The 19,887-nt window shown below is 38.8% G+C and overlaps 1 protein-coding gene across 2 annotated transcripts in view; it reads left to right on the top strand.

Annotated features, from left to right (window-relative positions):
• PUM3 (pumilio RNA binding family member 3) overlaps positions 1–19,374 on the top strand; it is a 39,301-nt gene extending 19,927 nt beyond the window's left edge. For both annotated transcript variants that reach the window (XM_037851115.1, XM_037851117.1), the window contains exons 14-18: positions 9,974–10,116; positions 10,802–11,024; positions 13,652–13,739; positions 16,241–16,331; positions 19,079–19,374. In XM_037851115.1, coding sequence (XP_037707043.1) covers positions 9,974–10,116; positions 10,802–11,024; positions 13,652–13,739; positions 16,241–16,331; positions 19,079–19,211 — 678 coding nt within the window. In that variant the 3' untranslated portion in view covers positions 19,212–19,374. The remainder of the gene's footprint in view (positions 1–9,973; positions 10,117–10,801; positions 11,025–13,651; positions 13,740–16,240; positions 16,332–19,078) is intronic.
• Positions 19,375–19,887: the final 513 nt, after the last annotated feature.

The following is a 19,887-nucleotide window of genomic DNA, read 5'->3' as shown; positions in this document are numbered from 1 at the left end:
AACAAACTTTCTTTAGGATTTGGCACAATCATCTGCTAGATTAATTTTTTTCCCAAAATTTCTCTCATTTAAAGTCACTGTTAAACAGTTTTAATTCCTTAGGCATTGCTTTGCTTATGAGTTTGATTCCTACAATTATTTAACCCACATTCCTAATGACTTTCTCATACTTAGGCCAACTTCCTTAAATGATCTGTCTGCTAATCTTTCTGTTCTAACTGACAAAAGCTCAGTTGGTTCTGTGTAGCATTAAACTATGTAGCTAGTGATATAATTCTGGAATGCTTATTGCGCTTGCTTTTTTCCCACCCATCCACCACAAAACCTGTTGGCATTGTGCAGTGCTTAGTGTTGCTAAGCATAGTGTTCAGGGCAACTTGATTTCTTGAAATGTCAAGTTGAAATTACAGCTTGGTCACCTGAGGCCTTCACTTTCAAACTGGATGCACAGCTTCCCACCTGCCATCTTTCCAAAATAAACATAAAATTTGACCCATTGTACCCTGAAGTCATCGGTATAATGCAGCTGATTTAACAGTAGTGCTCCTCTTGAAAGGAAATAAGTGCACTAGCCCATTGCTGTTTGATATAAATATTGATGCATATTTTAAAATGCATCATCTTTAAAATACACAGGAAAGTGTAAAGAATAATGCAATGAACACCTAGCCTCCCACCATCTGACATAAGAAGTGAAACTTGACAAATACAGTTCAAGTTCAGTGAAGCCATTTGTGTACTCATCCCTGATCCCGATCCCACTTCCCATCCCATAACCACTGTGCTGCTTTGCTTGCATTTCTTTATTCTTTCAACTTCAACCCGAAGCTCCAGGTACCGACCACGTCACACACAAACAGCTCAGAATCTCAAACTTTAGAAATAACTGTTAAAACTCATGAAGGGATGTGACTGCTGTAAGAGCTTACAATCTAGGAACCTTTACATACCCTTCCACTGATAACCCATGATCCCAGATTCAATTCTCAGAGTTTGTACATGATTAGTCCATATTAGTGAGGCATTATAATGTTTATCTTTTCATTTCTGGCTTACTCACTTAACCTACTGTCCTCACAGTCCATTCACCTAGTTGCAACTTCATTCCTTCTTGCTGCTCCCTCATGCAAAAATATTCTTATATTTGTACATTTATTCACAATCATTGACCACTCCAGGTTTCACTAAGTTATACAGTCCCAGTTTTTATCTTCTGTCTTTCCTTCTGGTGTCATATAAACCCCTAACCTTCCTGTTTCAACCATGTTCACAGTCATCTTTTTTTTCAGTGTACTTACAGTATTGTGCTATCCATTTCTGGATCTATACAGTCCCCTAGAACATTCTATACTCCTTCAACATTAAATGCCCGATCTCTGCCCTCTTTCTGTCTCCTGATATCTTCATTTCTACACTCTTCTCCAACCTCTCTTTCTTGTCTTTTTCTATCTGTCTGTAGCACTCCCTTTAGTATTTCCTGTAGAGGAGATCTCCTGTTCACTGTCTCTCAGTGTCTGTTTATCTGTAAATATTTTAAATTCTCCCTCATTTTGGAGGGACAGTTTTGCCAGATACAGGATTCTTGGTTGGCAGTTTTTCTCTTTCAATATCTTGAATATATCCTACCATTGCCTTCTCACCTCCGTGGTTTCTGCTGAGGGATCCGCACTTAGTCTTATCAAGCGTCCCACGTATGCGATGGATTGCTTTTCTCTTGCTGCTTTCAGAATTCTCTTTGTCTTTGACATTTAAAAATCTGATTAGTAAGTGTCTTGGAGTAGGTCTTTTTGGATCAGTTCTGTTTGGGGTATGCTTTGCTTTTTGGACCTATAATTTGATGTTTTTCAAAAGAGTTGGGAAATTTTCATTGGTTATTTCCTCTATTATTCCTTCTTCCGCTTTTCCCTTCTCTTTCTGGGACACCTGTAAATTATATTCATACGCTTCATGTTATCCTTCAGTTCCCTGAGACCCTGCTCATATTTTTCCATTCTTTTCCCTATCTGTTCCTTTGTGTGCAGGATTTCAGATGTCTTGTCCTCCAGTTTGCTGATCCTTTCTTCTGCCTTTCCAAGTCTGCTGTTGTATGTCTCCATTGTGTTTTTCATCTCTTCTGTTGTGCCTTTCATTTCCATAAGTTCTGCCATTTGTTTTTTTCAAGCATATGAATTCTTCCTTATGATCACCCAGTGTCTTATTTATATCCTTCATCTGTTTTGTCACATTCTCTCTAAACTTGTTGAGTTTATTTAAAAGATTTGCTTGAACATCTATAATTATTTGTTTCAACTCCTGAATCTCAGTTGAGGTGTCAGTTTCTTCCTTTTACAGGGCCACATCTTCCCGTTCCTGATGTGGCTTGTGATTTTTTGCTGTCTAGGCATCTGATTTTCTTGATTGGTTTATTCTGGAGGTTGTTTTCTCTCTTTTGCCTAAGGTTTTCTTGTTGGTTGACTTTGATCTCTATCTCTTCTTTGTTTCTCTTGCTGGCCAGTTGTCAGATTGGCTTGCCCCCTAGTCTTCCCCCCAAAATCGTGCCCCGACCGTGGCTTGCCACAGGGTTGGGAGGTAGGCACTTGGGCACTGTACATTCACTGTGTGGTAATACAAATCTGTGGCCCCCAGTGGTGCTCTATTTTCCACCGGCTAACAAGACCTGGGTTTGTTTTGGGGCCCTGCTTTAACAGCTGGGTCTTCCCTATTTCTCAGCCAAAACAGGTCCAGGTTTCCGTTCAGGGCATGTAGACCAGCTTCTGTGCTAAGAAAGGCGTCTGAAGCATCTTAAAAGTATTTTACTTCCCTTGCACTTTCTGGACTATCCAGCAGATGACACTGTTCAGTAACTTAATGGTCCTCAGAGGCTGCTTTGCCTCTGAGCACAGGCTTTGTATGACCCAGTGAGGCTGAAACTATGGGATTTCTGTACCATCACTTTGCCGGCCAAAATCTGGCTCGATGTGGGCTCCACCTGTGGCAAAGTACTCCCTCAGCTGACCAAGCACTCCAGCTGTCCCTGGTGGGAGGGCTCCGGTCTGCTGTTTCTGTGCCTTTCCTACATGGAGACTGAGTGAGGGAGGTGGTGGAGGACCAGCTGGTCTAGGACAGAAAATTCCTACCTGATATTTCTTCTCTTTCTTCAATTCAGCATTTGCAGGGTCTTATTCAAGTCTATATCCTCCTCCAGAGTTTCAGACAATTCAGAATTGTCCTTTTTTTTCATTGAATCTCTGGAGAGAAGTTTTCAGTAGCTGTTTACGTCACCATGTTGATGACATCAATCCTCTGTCACATATTCTTTTTTATTTTCTTTCTGCTTTTTAACAGCACTTTAAAAATGTAAAAACCATTCTTAGCTTGCAGGATGTACAGAAACAGGCTGCAGGCTACACTTGACCTGTGGGACAGGATTTGCCCACCTCTGTTCTAAATTATTCCTTTTTTGATGTCAAATTGTATTCCACTATGTGAGTATACCACAGTTTATCTTTTCATTTTCCCATTAATAGACATTCACATTTGTACTGGTTTGGATGTATTATGTCCCCCAAAACGCCATGTTCTTCAATGCAATCTTGTGGGGGCAGTTTTGATTAGATTGGAGTCCTTTAATTGAGTATTTCCAAGGAGATGTGACTCGAGCAACTGTGAGTGAAACATTTGACTGGATAATTTCCATGGAGATATGGACCTTGCCCATTCAGGGTGGGTCTTGATTTAATCACTAGAGTCCCATAAAAGAGCTGACAGACAGGACCTCAGAGCATCTGAGAGAGATGTTTTGGAGATGGCTGTTGAAAGCAGACTTTTGCTGATGATTTTGAGATGCTAGCCCAGAGTTTGCTCTGGAGAAGCTAAGAGAGGGCAGCACCCTAAGAGCAACATTTTGAAGAATGCATAGGAGCTGAGAGAGGACCTGGAACACAAACTGGGATCAGCAGATGCCAGCCACCTGCCTTCCCAGCTAGCAGAGATTTTACGGACGCCATTGGCCTTCCTTCAGTGAAACAGCATTAGCAAACCGGAACAAAGTTGTTTATAATTTTAGCATTATTTTAAAATTATTATTTTTTGGTTTTCCAAATAATTCTATGAACATTCTTGTGTATGTCTCTTTGTACATACATTAACAGTTTCTCTAAGACATTTACTTAGCAGAATTGCTGGGTTGCCAAATATTCTGCACATATGTTTATATAGAGTCAAGTGTGCATATTTCCCGCCCAGTCACTACAAAACCTGTTGCATTATGCAGTGCTTTTAAAAATAGCCCAAAAACCTTAGTGTTGCTAAGCATTCTGCTCAGGGTAAGTGGATTTCCTGAAATGTCAGTTTGAAATCATTAGCCTGATGAACACTTACTTTCTCTTTTAAGACCAGCTTCCAGTTCATTTTCCAAATACTGTGCTGTGATCTCCCATCCAGACTGATCTTCCTATCCAGTCAACTCCTGTAATTTTTGTCTTTGCCATCCATTTATTTAGCAGTTAATCATAATCTGACCAGGGTTCACAAACTCAGAAACGTTCATTGACAAGGTAGGTAAGATGAGTGAGGCAGGCCAGGTAGAAGATGGGGCTGGGGAGTGTGAGGAATGGGGCAAGTACGTGCCTTTTCTAAGGTGGTAGCCACCATAAGGTTCCAGTATCTGGGAATTCGTGCTCCTTGTTGATAGGCTTTCCAATTTTTTGAGGTGGGATTTTTATAAAATCACCTTGTTTTTCAAGCAAAACATTCAGGAAGCGGGTGTTCACTGCCATTTTGTGACTAGTGATCCAACCTTCTGTAGTTCTGTTATCATCCATTATTTACATCTCATATTTTAATTTCGTTTTATTTTTAACTTCTCATTAAATTTTTCTTGCCTCTTCTGCTAGATTTTAACCCCTTAAAGTTAAGGACAATAGATGTTTCTTTTTGTCCTCACACACAACCACCATGGAAGTGTGTACGCTGTAGGCTTGGTTCTCAGTAAATGTATGCTGCTTCTTGCATTTCTATATTCTACTGATAATGTGTGGGAATGCTAACCCTGCTTCCTGAGGGCACCCTTTATTTTGATCTTTACCTTTCCTTTTTTCTTTTCTTTTTTTTTTTTAACTTTTTTATTTTGAAATTATTTCAAACTTACAGGACAATTGTAAAAATAATCTGAACCACGTACAGAGAACTCCAAATACCCTCTTCCCCTCCAGATGCCCAGCTCTACCAATTTTAACATTTTGCCAAATTTGATTTATTATTCTATCTATCTATTTTCTGAACATTCAAGAGCAGGTTGCACACATCATACTCCTTGAACATGTAATACTTCCGTTTACATTTCCTACAAGCAAGGATATTCTCTTATTAATCTCCTTAAGAGCAGTTATCAAGTTCAAGAAATTTAACATTGATATAAAACTTACATTCTATATTCCAATCTTATTTTATATCCCAATAATGTCTCTTCTGTTCTTTGATCCCATCCAGTATCATATATTGCATTTTAATTGTCATTATCTCTTTAGTTTCTCTTTCTTTTTTTTTTAACTGTGGAAACATGCATCCCATCTCAGCCTCTTCCAAGTATACCATTCAGTGGGAGTAATCACATTCACAATGTTGCAGTACCCTCAGCACCGTCCATTACAAGAACTTTCCCTTCACCTTAACAGAAACCCTGCACTCGTTTTGCATTAACTCCCCATTGCCCCTGCCCCCTGTCCCTAGGAACCTGTACTCTACTTTCTGTCTATTAGTTTGTATATTCTCCCACATTTTCTTTGTGGTTATCATGGGGCTTAAATTGAACATCCTAAACGTGTAAAAATCTCATTTGCTTTGATACTAACAACATCATGCATAGTATGCGCATACACTACGTTCCTTATCCCTCCCTCCCCCCACTTTTATGTAGTTCTTGTTACAGATTACATATTTAATAGATTATGAGTCCAAAACCACTGATATATCATTACATTTTTATGCATTTGCTTTTTAGATCCTGTAGGAAGTAAAAAGTGGAATTACAAACCAAAACTACAATGGTATTTGTTTATATTTATGCATGTCTTTGTCTTTACTGGAGACATTTCTTCATGTGACTTCAGTCAGTTGTTTAGTGTCCTTTCTTTTCAACCTGCAGAATTCCCTTTACCATTTTTCACAGGGCTTGTCTAGTGGTGACAAATTCTCTGGGAATGTCATTAAATCACTCCTTCGTTTTTTGAAAGATGATTTTGCCAGATACAGACTTCTTGGGTGGCAGTCTTTTGCTTTCAGCACTTAAGTATGTCTTCCTACTGCTTTCTTGCCTCCATGGTTTCTGATGAGAAATCAGAAGTTAATTTTATTGAGGCTCCCTTGTATGAAACATGTTGCTTCTCTCTTGCAGCTTTCAGAATTCTCTCTTTATCTTTGCATTTGAAAGTTTGATTATAACATGGTACAGTGTGGATCTGTTTGGGTTAATCCTGTTTGGAGTTCATTGAGCATCATGGATGTGTATATTCTTGTCTTTTATTAAATTTGGGATGTTTTCAGCCATTATTTCTTTGAATATTCTCTCTGCTTCTTTCTTTCTTCTTCTGGAATTCCCTCAGTGCATGTATTGGTACACTTGAAGGAGTCTCACAGGTTCCTCAGTCTCTGTGTACTTTTCCTCATTCTTCTTTCTGCTCCTCAGACTGTATGATTTTAATTGTCTTATCTTTTTTTTTTTAAAGTCTTTGGAATGGCCCAGGTCTGATCTTCCTCATTGATAGTTCACACTTTAATCTTTGCCTGGACCTTCACTTACTGTTTCTTTGTATATCTTGTAATTTTTGTTGAAACCTGGACATTTTAATAGTTTAATTTGTTATTGCTGGAATTTAGACTCAGGTGTGTGTGCCTTAAGCTTGTATCCACCTAGTGATAAGACAGCTTTCCTTGAATGCCAGGAGATAACAAAAAAAAAAAAAAAAAGAAGAAGAAGAAGAAGAAGGAAGCACATTGACCTATGTGTGTGCTTTCCTTTAGGGCTTACCCATACAATGAGTTTAATGAATAATTCCTGGCCAAAGTGTGGGTATCTCCCTGGTTCTGGTCCTTTTTGCATATGCACCTTGTCTTGGGCAGCTGTGTTTGGTCCTAGGAATTCCCCCATTTGCACAGATATGAATGCCCCCTCTTCCACAGAAAATAGTTTTGTCATGGTGTTGAGGGCTGTACTGGATATCCTGTAGTCAATCAGCAAGTCCTTGCCTCAGGCAGCCACTTAACTGCTCTCCCACAGCATTCTGTAGGAGAGCTCTGTGAGCCATCTTCTACATGCAGGGCAAGTTCTGGAACATCAAGTCCCTTAGGCCACCACCCAACAGATTGGGCCAGACATACATGCTCTCAGTATATGCATGAGAGTTACTTTGCTCCCTCTGGAGCTAGAACCAGGAACCTGCACTGAGAGTGTGGACTTGGTCTGCACACAGCTCTTGGTGAACACCCAGGGCCCATGAGATCCTACCACTTTTAAGTGGCTATTTTCTTGATTGAGCACTGCAATCCTTTATCTGCTTTTCTGATGCTTGGAATAAAATGTTTCTACCAGTTCTTCTGGTCATTCAAAGCTTCTTTGAGGGTATAGAGCCCTAAAGCTTCTCACTTCACCATCTTGATCGGGGTGGGGCTTACCTTTCCTTTTTAAAAGAGAGTAGACAAAACGAGAACGCCAAATGATGTGGCCAGGAGTTAACATATAGAGGTCAAAACTGGTCAAAGATGTCTTCAGAAGAAAAGTCTTTGTTCTTCCTGTGCTGCTTCTGTTCACATACCTGCTATAGAGCATAAGAAGAAGAAATTACAACAAATTGGCTTTGTTGTGATTTTCTCTAAGTTAAGTCTTATTGGGGGGGGGGGGGCTAAGCAGGGAACCTTTAAGACTGAAATTTTGTTGTTGATATTCTCTCTTTTGCTAGGGTGCCATACTCATGATGCTACCATCTTTAATTAATCTTAATTGTTAAGGACGCTGTATATTGCGAGGTGTGTTTTTATTTTGAAAATACTTATTTTATAGTGGTTTACAGTTTTCAGTGTGAATTTTCTGATAACGCTCCAGGTAACTGCCCATAGGAGAGACAGGTGTGTCATTTGCTTTTACAGATAAGGGAATTGGTGTGCAAAGAGGTTAAAGGATTTGCTGAAGCCTACACAGTTGAACTCAGGACTCTAGAGACCAAAATCAGCACAAAAATCAACTATGCCATAGCTGTCTCTTAACCTATTTCTACATGTTACTGTAATCATTAGTACTCTCTGGGTGGTAGTCTAGAAATTTCTCTCCCCTTCTTCTGTAATTCAGGTTAAAAAGAAATGGATTAGTACTCCATAACATAGCAGCACTCAGACCGTTTCCTTTTATTTTTTCTTTTTCAAAGATGAATGTTTTTGATGATGGGGAAGCTGTAACAAGGGTAAGAAGGGGGCCACTCCCAAAGAGAATTAAATGATGTTACATTTTTAAGTAAATATTTTAATTCCTTAAAATTCTTATTTTATAAACATTGCACTCTTTTAGAAGACTTAAGTAAACATAAGTTGAGATTCTGAATTCCTTAATGACAAACCACAAAGCACTAAATTTGATGAATTTGAGGACAAGTCCCCAGTTTCTCCTATTAAGGTAAAAACCATTTCTGACCAAGCCATGTGGTTTTATTAGTCCTTAAGTGTGAATCTACAGAGGAAGTAAAGTACGTTGAGGAATACATTGTCCACCTAATGCCACTCCCTTTTCCTCACACCAAGGGAAAAGATTTTAATTAAAAATAAAGAGTGGCCATTTATAGGTATTCAGTGCATATTCAGCTTTTCTTTCTCATAAAAATGAATGTTTAAATGGTATTGTACACCAGAGTATATTCTTAAGGCTAGAAAATCTGAGTACTTCTTTTCAGAGAATTTCTTTCCTTAAGAGAATGTTGTATGTTTTATTTGAAAGAAACTGGATTGGGAGTCAGGGACCAGGGCTAGTTGGAGCCCTGCCACTGGTACTGAGCGTCATCAGGCAGACCACCCCTCTCGCCTTTCTGGATTCTTCATTTGTAAACCTAGGAAGTTCAACTGAATTCTTTCTTTGACCCCAGCCAGTTCTTAAGAATCTCTGGGTGCTCAAACACACATGTGTTTGAATATCTATAATGTTTGTGACAAAAAATAGAAATGTTTGAGTGCAAAAAAGAATAAAGGAATTTTTAAACAGTAACTTTTCTGTATTTGAAAACATCAGCAAATTTACTTTGAGGGCTTAGCTGGGGTGGAGAAGACATTGCTTTTGTCACTTAAATTCAAACAACTAGATAAGGAGGTTACTGTTCTTGGGTAAGTTGATTGAAAATGTCATATGGTGTAATTGGTAACTGCTCAGTGGAGTCTTTCTTGGTTTATTTTCCCTTCCCCCTCTGTTTTTGTTTTTCAGTGCGGCACTTGAACAGCCTTCATTTGCCATGAATAAGCAACCTAACTTTGAAGGCCTTTATCCACTTGTTCTGGTTAACAGAGTTTCTTTATTTCCCTTCACATACATCTCAGTAGAGAAATTCTAAGAGGAATGTTCTTCATTGCGTGATGCTACATTTAAGTGCAGCTGCAAATTAACTATATCTGCTCATGACCCCTGCAAGCAATTTCCCTAATAATAGTGGCCCAAGAAATATTGATCATGGTGAAGGAAAATATCTCCTTAAGATAATTTTTTTTTAAAGTCCTTGAGCTTGGTCAGATAAAGATAAGTGGGTTGTTCGTAATGCTAGTCACTGTAGAGAATTGATTCTTTGTTAAAAGTGTAAATCTCTTTGGGCTTTAATGAGACGATTTCAGAACTAGCACCACGTTTTCCATTAAGTACACCAGGTAAAAAAGTTAAGTATGTATTCTTTTTTACCATTCAAACCCCAAATCTTTTATTTTAAGAGTGTGGATATAGAGTAATTTTTCTGTTTGTATGATTTTACAGGAAATTATCAGTTCATTGTCTAACATAGTAAATGACAAATATGGAAGGAAAGTCCTGTTGTATTTGCTGAGCCCCAGAGACCCTGCACATACAGTTCGAGAAATTATTGACGTTCTACAGAAGGGAGATGGAAATGCACACAGGTAAGAGCAAGTACAACGGCTTGAGTCCTTTATTCCTCTGTTCCAACTGCTCATTAATTTTGAGTAGCACATGCTTCCAGAAATCCACTCATGCATACGCTCTCTCTTGTGCTCTCCCTTCTCTAAAACTTCCCAAAGAATGAATTCCATTTTTTAGACTGTGGTTTTGGTAGGCTTTTAAAATTTTTGTCTTGAAAAGGGAATAAAGCAGTGCCATGCCAAAAGAGTACCTCTGAGTACATTGTAGGCACTGATGTTCATACGATGTTTTGTTTGTTTTTCTTTATTTTTAAAGCTACTGATACCATGTATTAAGTACTCCAGAGAGTAGACAGTAGAGTCCATGAAGTATTCTAAACATGTGTTGTCTTGTGGGATTTTTGTTGTTGCTGTTCAGGTTTTGGATTGTTTTGTTTTGTTTTATATTTATTATGAAAGGCAAGCTTCACTTATTGAGTGGTTGCTCTGTGCCAGGCACTGTTCAGATTCTGGGGGCACAAAGATGAAAGCCAGACAGAGCCCACCCTTATCACTCATGGTCTACACGGGCAATAGAAGGGTAGATGATTACAATCACATGTGACACAGACTTTGATTTGCTCTTTGAGGTTTCTGTAACAGAAGACCACCACATTTCCTTTCCTATTTATCTCATCTTAATACTGTATCCAACATATTCTGACAGCAAGAAAGACACAGAGATCCGCCGACGAGAGATCTTAGAATCCATTTCCCCTGCCTTGTTAAGCTACCTGCAAGGACACGCCCAAGAGATGGTGCTAGATAAGTCTGCCTGTGTGTTGGTGACCACCATTCTGGGATCTGCCATTGGAGACATTCAGCCTGCCATGAATGCCATCGCCAGCATGGCAGAGACAGAACTGCATCCTGGTGGCAGGGATGGAGAGGTAATGTGCTACTGTAAGACAGGCAGGGAAGCTGCAGAGTCTGCCAAAAGCCCAGTCAGTCAGAACATTGCTTTAAAGAGAATTTTAATGATAATGATTTCAAAACTCACCCCATCCCTACAGCACATTGGAAAATTCTGACTTCAGAACATGATACCCTGACAACACTGTCTTTCTCAAAAACATGTAATGACTTCTTACCTACAGAGAAAAACAAAATCCTCTTAACATGGCTCTCAGTTGTCCATGATTGGTCCCAACTGTCTTTCCAGTGTATTCTTCCTCTGTGCCCTTAACTGCATTTTTAATTTGCTATGGACTTTTGCACCTTTCTGCACTTGAGGGAACATCTTCCCTCACCCTAAAGTGCTGCCCATTTCTCCATTTCCCTGTGCTGTGCTTGTAGATAGCCTCTTATTCATCCCTCAAGGCTTCCAGAATCTCCATGAAACCTTTCCTAATTTACGCTCATTAAAATATATTTGCTCCTTCTGATAGTTTCTTTGTGTTTATTTGGACCTCATCTTATTCTGCCTTGCATGTTAAGTACACTGATATTTGCATCTGATTTGTGCTAGACAGTGGTCGGTACTGCCCATCCAAAGCTTACCGTCTTTGGGAAGACACAGTATTTAAATAACTGTTTATACAAAGAATTATGTAAGTTAGAATTGAGATAAGTACTATGAAGATTCTAAGAGATTGTATAAGAGATGAAGCCAACCTAACCAATGAAGGTTCCCTGGGGCAGTGACAGCTAAGCTGGGACCCAAAGGATTAGAGCTCAGTGAAGAATGGTAGAAGGTTCTAGGCAGAGAGAACAGCATGTGCAGCAGCCCTAAGGCAGGCAGACACTAGGTATGTTTGAGAACAGAGGGCTCAGGATATTGGAAATCAGTGAACAAGGGGAGAGGAAGGCAGAGGCCAGATCACACTGGGCCTTTGTCCCACACTGGGTTGTAAGCTTCTTGACAAACAGATATTTATGGAGTCCCCACTATTTTCTCAGGTAGCAGCCTCTGCTTTTAATTTCCTTATCTCATTTAATGCTCACAAAAGCCTTTCTTATTAACCTCATAATTATAGTTTGAGGATGGGAATTCAAGTTCCATGCCTTTCATACATTAATCAAAAAGGCAATAAATCCCTACTGGACACTTACAAAAGTGTTCAGAGATAAAATGACAGGGTCCCTTTTCTTAAAGGACTTTGAATCCATTGGAGAGGTATGTGCAAGGGAGGGCATTACATACAGCAAGGTGATTGCCATAACAAATCATGGTCAGGATGCAAAGGAAACTAAGTAATATCTAAAGTTTGTCCAAATCTCAGGACTTCTAACTATATTAATATGTGCAGTTGTTTTAGTGAGGAGTGCTTTGGCTGCAAGAAATAGAATACCTAGTAGTAGCATTTAATTACCACAATAAGAAAAATGATGGTAGACAGCTCCAGGTGTGATGCAGCAACTCCCCGCCATCAGCTTTTTGGCCTTTTTCTGGGCCATCTTTGTGACTGTCATGTTATAGTCTCAAGCCAGCTTCATTGCCCCTCACCAGTGTCCCATAAAGGAAGGAAAGGACAAGATCAAATAAGTTTTTCCTCCTGTCACTGGGAGGAAAACCTCTAAACAGGCTTCCCTTCTATCTTATTGGTCGGAATTGAGTCCCACATCCACTCTTGCACCAATCACTGGCAAAGTATTTTGATTACCAGAACTAGTTGAAACCAGTCAGGATGTCTTCCCCTGAGGTTGGGGAGAACCTTTGGAAATTAAGAGAAAATAGGGGGGCTCAGCTGGGAAGAAAGCTGGAGAAGGAAGATTCCTATTGAATAAATAGCCAAGAGCCTTTTGTACTCTAGCAATTATATACTATTAATCTTTGATTCCTCTTAACCATCTTGGTCAAAGTCTTGCCTCAGAAATGTTTTTCAGACATGTATTTGGATATGAATAAAGTCAGTATGAAGTATTGAGTGCCCCAGGTGTTTCTGACATATGGAATTGGGAAAGAGAAATGAGTGTGAATCTCATAAAGCAGGTTGTTAATAAATCAGACAGATGAGTGTATAGTGAAAATTTGCTCTATAAGGAAATTGAATTCATCATCTCCCATGCTTTGTAGGAAGAGACCCTAGCCCCTAAACATGGCCCTTGAAAAAGAGTAAGGTTGAGCTGAAGAGTTGCTTTCTTGGCCTATTCATCATCAGTTAATACTTCTTGTTATATAGTCACATGTGATTAAACATTATTCAGAATTAAGTTTTAATGTTTCTGCTGTGGTGTTCTATCTCTCATAGAACTACATACTACAGTCTTAAAGTGGTGGGCATGATCTTAAGATGAATATTCTGTTGGGGTTGTTCAAACTGAAACTCTATCCTGTGACTAAACTGCTTTTCGGTGACTATGTTATCTTGCATTACCATTTTCATTTCGGTCTGGGGATTGGAATAGACCTATGATCTCTCCAAGTGTAATGGTTATTTTAGATAAATCCTTAAACCTGTGGGACTTTAAACTTGGCTGGGTCCTTATCTGTATGTGGTGATATGGAATGTATTGTAGACCAAGTCATAGATGAAAACAGCTTTTTAAACTAACTTGTATTCTTGACCCCTTATAGCTTCATATTGCCGAGCATCCTGCTGGACATCTAGTTCTGAAGTGGTTAATAGAGCAAGATGAAAAGATGAAAGAAAATGGAAGAGAAGGTAGGCTGTAAGACTTTACCTTTTGTTGTATCCTATGTACAATTTCAGTAATGCCTGGTTTCCCTGAACTTTAGGTTGGCCATTTAAGTTGAAATGAAAGTTTGTCAAGTGTTTAGAAATGATTCAGTAGTAGCAAATCATGTTTATTCCCTCTGAAATGTGTCCTAGAATTCTTTCATTCTCTCCTCCCCCACCCACCCGCCTCCCTTCTCCTCTCTCCTCTGCTACTTCAGACTTCTAATCAGACTGGGCCAATGCCATAATATTCCTTGGGGTTGAGGGGTGGGGTGAGGAGTGGGAGGTGCAGTTGTGAGTATCATTACCTTAATTTAAAGGCACAATATTTGTCTCTAGTTTTGAGGAAAGGATAAGCAGAAGAAACTTATCCTCATCAGAGAATTTTGAATTGGTACCTATTTATTTGGCATTGAAATACATGTGACCAGAAAACTAGCCAGTCCTCCGGGCTTTCTGTTTTTGTTGTTGTTGTTGTTTGATAAAACTTAAAGCAGCTCTGTGGAAACTCAGCTTTCAAGAAGTAGGAGAGCATCTTTTATGTCACTTAAAAGTTGCATACCATTGCCTCTCAGTTCTGTCTTTGAGCAGAATATCTCTTTACTATAGTCAAACTACATCTGGTATTGGTTGCTGAAGTGATTTCCCCCCACTGAGGTAAACAGTTGGGTTTCTTATTATTGTGTCTGCAGAAGATAGCAGATCATGAATTCATGTCTTGAGGGAAGTTGCAGTTCTGATGGATGTTAAGGCAATCAGTATAGCAGTAGAGCTGTCACTTCTCACTCTACCCTTAAGGATAGAGACTTGCAATTTTTCACTGTTAATTTTTTGTAAAGATGAAGCTGCTTGTGATAAACATTGAAAAACAATGTTTACTTTTTCATTAGTAAAGAAGTTGAGTCGTAGTTGAACTAAGTTTATTTCAGAAAAGTTGTCTGGCTTGGTCTTAAGTTCCAAAGAATCTTCTAGTGGTTTTCTCTTTCTTAATTACAATGTACTGAGTACCCTAAAACATGCCCATTTGAGCCTGATGTCTTTTTCATTTTCTTGGCACACCAAGTGAGTGTGTCTAGCTGTTTTGATTTTCTACTGCTATATAACAACAAGCCACCTCAAAGCCTAATAGTTTAAAAAACAACCATTTGCTTAGGATCTGGTGTAGCTTGTCTCTGTTTGACTCAGAGTCATCTGGGGTACTCAGCTTGGGATTGAAGGATCTGTTTTTACGGTAGCTCACTCCCATGTCTAGCAAGTTGCTCTTTGCTGTTGGCTGGGATCCAACAACCTCAGTTCTTCCTAGGATGCTTGGGCTTCCTCATACCAGGGTGGCTGAGCTCCAGTAGGCAAGTATCCCCCCAAAACAAGGTAGATGCATGTTATTTTCTTGATTTAGCCTCAAAAATCATTGCCATATGCTTTTGGTCAAAGCAGTCACAAAGATCCATCTAGGTTCAAATGGAGAAGGCATAGATTCCACCTCTTGTTGGGGGAGTACTAGTGTTCTAGAAGAGCACAAAGGACAGGAGATAATGTTGTGGTCATCTTTGGAAAATACAGTCTGTCTCACTGGCTCAGCTGTGTCCCTCTTTAGCAGGTACTATGAAAGTTTCAATAGCCATAGGCCTTTTGGCTTTTTAAAGGTCCTTACATTTGAATCTGTGTTTTTTCCACACTTCTGCCCAAATTTGCTTTAAAGGCTAAAATTTTTTGTTATTGTTTGGATTTTTTTTCCCTTGGTGCTGGGAGGCAAATTTATAAGTCTGTCTTTGAATACATTATACATGTTAGCTAACTTTATAAGACCAAAATGTTTACCTTCAAGATAGATTGTCCCTACCTCCATCTGCATTAAATCTTGGCCTTCACAGTTTCTCTTTTGTCCAAGAATTAGTTGCACTTAGATGGCACAACGAATAAGATAAAATACCAAGTCCTTGGGAATCAGAAGTACTGTAATAACCAAAGATGGATGGTATTTTTGATGGGTGGCTGTTCAGTGTTGTAGAGAGAAATTGCCAGGGGCAAGCTAGAATGGTCATGCTTCAACTACTAGCTGTGTTTGTGGCACCTTCTGGGTGAGGTGAGCATTCCTCCTTGAGGGAGAACTTGATTTCAACTAAACATGGGGTGTCGCTGTCAAACATTTACTTCCTGAATAGCTTTCAGGTCAGGGTTAAATAATTCAATAGTACAAAGAAATGTAAACATGAGCAACTGAGGGTTTTATAGGAATTCATTGTTTCTCTTGAGTAATTACTGCTAAACATAGCTTAGGATTTGGATCAGAGTTGAAAGAAATGGCTGTATTAAAAACACATTATTTAAACTTGAGCTGACATTTTTTTGTGTGTTAAGGGAGATTGGGTGAGAACTTACTAGCTTTTTTATTAAAACAGAGTTGCAGGTTTAAGGGCTATAGAGAGGGGACTCGGAGTTTTAAGTCTTGGAGTATCATGTTCACTAAGTTTCAGTGTATTTTACAGATTGTTTTGCAAAAACACTCGTAGAGCATGTTGGTATGAAAAACCTGAAATCCTGGGCTAGTGTGAATCGAGGTGCCATTATTCTTTCTAGGTATGTATACCTTGTTCCTGTCTCAGAGTACCTGTCCTGAATGCCTGGTCATGCAAAAGACACTTCACATTTATTTCTCAATTCTAATATTTGTTCCCAATATTACTCTGAGTCACTCATGGTCTAGATGAGTATACCAAATATTAGAAAACACATGTAACTCTTTCAGTCAGTTCTTAAGTTTTTTTCAACTAACTCTTTTTTTTGGATGTCAAGGATTACAAAATTATGACTTTCACAAGGTATCATGAATGTTTTACCACATTTATGGTTTTGACCACAACCCAACTGTATTATTTTTAATGAATAAATCTTGTCCCTAGGAAAACTGTGACAAAGTTGTTTTTCAAATTGTGACTGGATTTACATGTAATTTTCTTTCATTGTGTTCAACTATTCTGAAAGTATTCTCCTTTTAAGATTCCCTTTTAGAGGAAAAGCATTTCCTACTGAAGTCTGCATGCCAGTTGTTTATTTCTAATTAAACTGATAGAAAACTGATGATGTGTGAATTGTGGCATATGTATGTATTGTTGTCTGGACATTGTTGTGTTGAATATATAATTTGCACGTCATTGAAATTTCCATGCTGTCTATGCCCAGATGAAATTCTCCTGTTGAAAACACTCAGTTAAAATAGATTTGTGTTTTGTTTTTAAGCAATCATTTTATATTATTGCAGGTTCAGGAAAATAGATACCAATCCTTGTTTGAATTTCCCACAATATTTCGTACGCAGCATGCTGTGCTCGTCCATCTTTATTGTTTATAAATGTTATGTTAGATGTTTTGTCACTATATAATTTGGTCTGGCATTATGTCTATTTCCAAATATATGGGTAATGCAGATCATTTTGTTCATTTCTCATTAAGATTAGTTTTCCAGTTGATGTTGAACAACCAGAATCCATTAGCTGAAACATGAACTTCTTTACCAGGCATTTGGACTGTTAACACTTACTGACATATTCTTTCATTAGACCCAATTAACTAAAACTTTCAGTGATGCCATGAAGTTAATTTATAAAGATTGCTCATCAATCAGAGTTCCCTTTGGGTGAGTTTCAAACATATGCTTGAGGAAACCATAGGTTTATTATGAAGCTCCACTTAGATTTGAAAAAGGAGCACATAAACATTTGAGGTTATGAAAGGAAGTTGAACCATAGATAATACAAGAATCATTTTTGTGTAGTTTTGGAATACTATAATATGCTTGGCCTTTTTGGTAAAATTCTCTGCTTGTTTATATTTTACTTAAAACATGCATTTTATTTTATCTATCTAGTTATTTATTTTGGCTGGATCTTTTGACAGTAGGTAGAAAAGCATTCTGCGTAGAAAGAGAAAATTGGCCTTATATTGTCGTATGAGAAATCACTCAGAAAAGCAGAATACTCTAGCATTAAAAGCATGGGCTCTAGACCCTGTTGCCTGGATTCCAGTCCTGGTTCACTGTTGAATCTTGGACAGATCATTCGGCTTTTCTGAGTCTTAATTTCCTTGGTTGTAAAATGAGATTAATGATAATCCTAGGGTTGTCATAAAAACTAAATGAAGATGATACATATAAAATGCTTAGCATTATGTCTAATATGTAGCAAACATTCATAAATGTTATTATACATTATGTGACTGTTTTTAGCCAGGGTGTATAAAATAACACCTGGTGAGTCACAGATCTCTTAAAAGGGGACTTTACTTTTCAACTGTTTGAACATTGCAGGTGGGGAGCTGTACTTGTTGCTTATCTCCCACAAACAGTGGAATGCTGCTTGGTGTTGATAGCTTGTCCTCCTCTTTACCGACATGATGGAAGTTATTGGGGCCAAGGACTTTAAAAAATGCCAAGTGATTTCTTTCAGAACAGGGGGGTGTTAAATGTGGTCAGGAGGAAGAACAGGAGAGTCAGACCTGGTGTTCTGTGGTCAGGTGCCTGTGACCCAGCCCCTGTTTGAGAAGAGAAATGAGCCTGTCTGTTACCAGCCTCCAGGACTCTGTTCACTTATAGCGATGGAGCACTCAGGCAGGGTTTTGGAAAGCAGAGGCTGGGAGTATTTTGTTTAAGGGCTAACATTTATTGAGCGCTTTCCGAGTGTCAGGCTCTGGCTAGGTGCTTTAGATGCAAGAGAATGTAAGCTCCAAACAACTGTTAAGGGTAAAAGGTGGATTGTGTTGTTAATCCCATTTTACATATTAGGAAACAGAGTCTTAGAGAATTTAAACAGCATACTCTTGATTATACAGTCAGAGGTGGGCTTCACACCCAGGCAATTAAGCATCAAAGAACGTTTCTTGGTCATGTGCTCTGTATATATGGTACAATGAAGCCTGTAAGGGAAAACACCAGGGTCCCTGCTCTTGAGCTAACAATCTAGATGGGGAAGAAAAAAACAGAATACATTTAGCCGCTAGTAAATAATTCTAAGGCTGGATGTAAGTCAGTCAGTCCTAAGGTAATCAACGTGAAGGTGTGACCTGTGTGAAATGAATTGGTCCTGTGAATGTCTTGAGTGAATCCCCCTGCTTGATTCTAAAACATTTTCTGTGTGAGCTGCTGCCCATCATCAGTTCATTTGGTGAATGAGAACAAAATCTTTATGTATAGTTACAGGACTTGTCTCAGAAATTAATGAATTTTGTATTCTGTGGTTACAGCTGATATTTGCAGATCATCGGGGGGAGAGGGGATTATGAAATTTAATTCATTTTTTTTGTTTATTAATCTTTTTTCTCTCTCTCTTCAGTCTTCTCCAGAGTTCTGATCAAGAAGTTGCAAACAAAGTCAAAGCTGGACTGAAAAGCCTCATTCCCACATTGGAAAAAAACAAAAACACCAGCAAAGGAATAGAAACTCTACTTGAAAAACTGACAGCATAGGTGGAAAACAGTTACGAACAAGAAGGAATCATTTTTCCTGTTCTGTTCTGTTTTCCCAATGTGGGAAAGAAGAATTAGAATCCACCTTTCTGGCAATTTGGGTTCTCTGTATATGTGTTTCTTCTTTGTATAAGAATCTGTTTATAAACTGGTTTTCTAAAAATGGTCTTTTCTCTTTTTTTAATTCCAGCCATCTTCTCTATCATCTTGAGTAGTAGGAATTCACAATGTAAGGCAGTAATGTAGAGTTTAATAATCATATATGGGGGGACCACCCAAATATATATAAAGTGTAGTTACATGAGTTGATTTGGCAGAGAAGAAGCCTCCAGTGAGCAATATTCTGAGAAGGCAGGTGGGACTTGACGGTACCTCAAAAGAAAGGCAAGATGTGGAAAAGAAGAGCCAGGGGGACTTCTGGGGGAAGCAGATTGGTGGAAGTCAGTGGTTTTGAACTGAACTTCAGGAAAACCTCTGTACCTTGATGGGTGTGAGGAGGGGAAACCCTGCAACGAGGGTGGCTGTATTCCTAGCTGCCCTCTGGATTGGGTTCCTTGTTAGATTTTGTTTGTAAGCCACATTTAGTAAGTTAAGGTTCATAAGGGGAAATGTGCTAGATGAATTTGGGGATCTCGGTTGGTATCAGTATAGGGTAAGGGTCACTGGGAAAATCTCC

Source organism: Choloepus didactylus, chromosome 10 (genome assembly GCF_015220235.1).
Source record: "Choloepus didactylus isolate mChoDid1 chromosome 10, mChoDid1.pri, whole genome shotgun sequence".
NCBI classification, from domain to species: Eukaryota; Metazoa; Chordata; class Mammalia; order Pilosa; family Megalonychidae; genus Choloepus; species Choloepus didactylus.
This window is presented reverse-complemented; position numbering and strand designations above follow the sequence as displayed.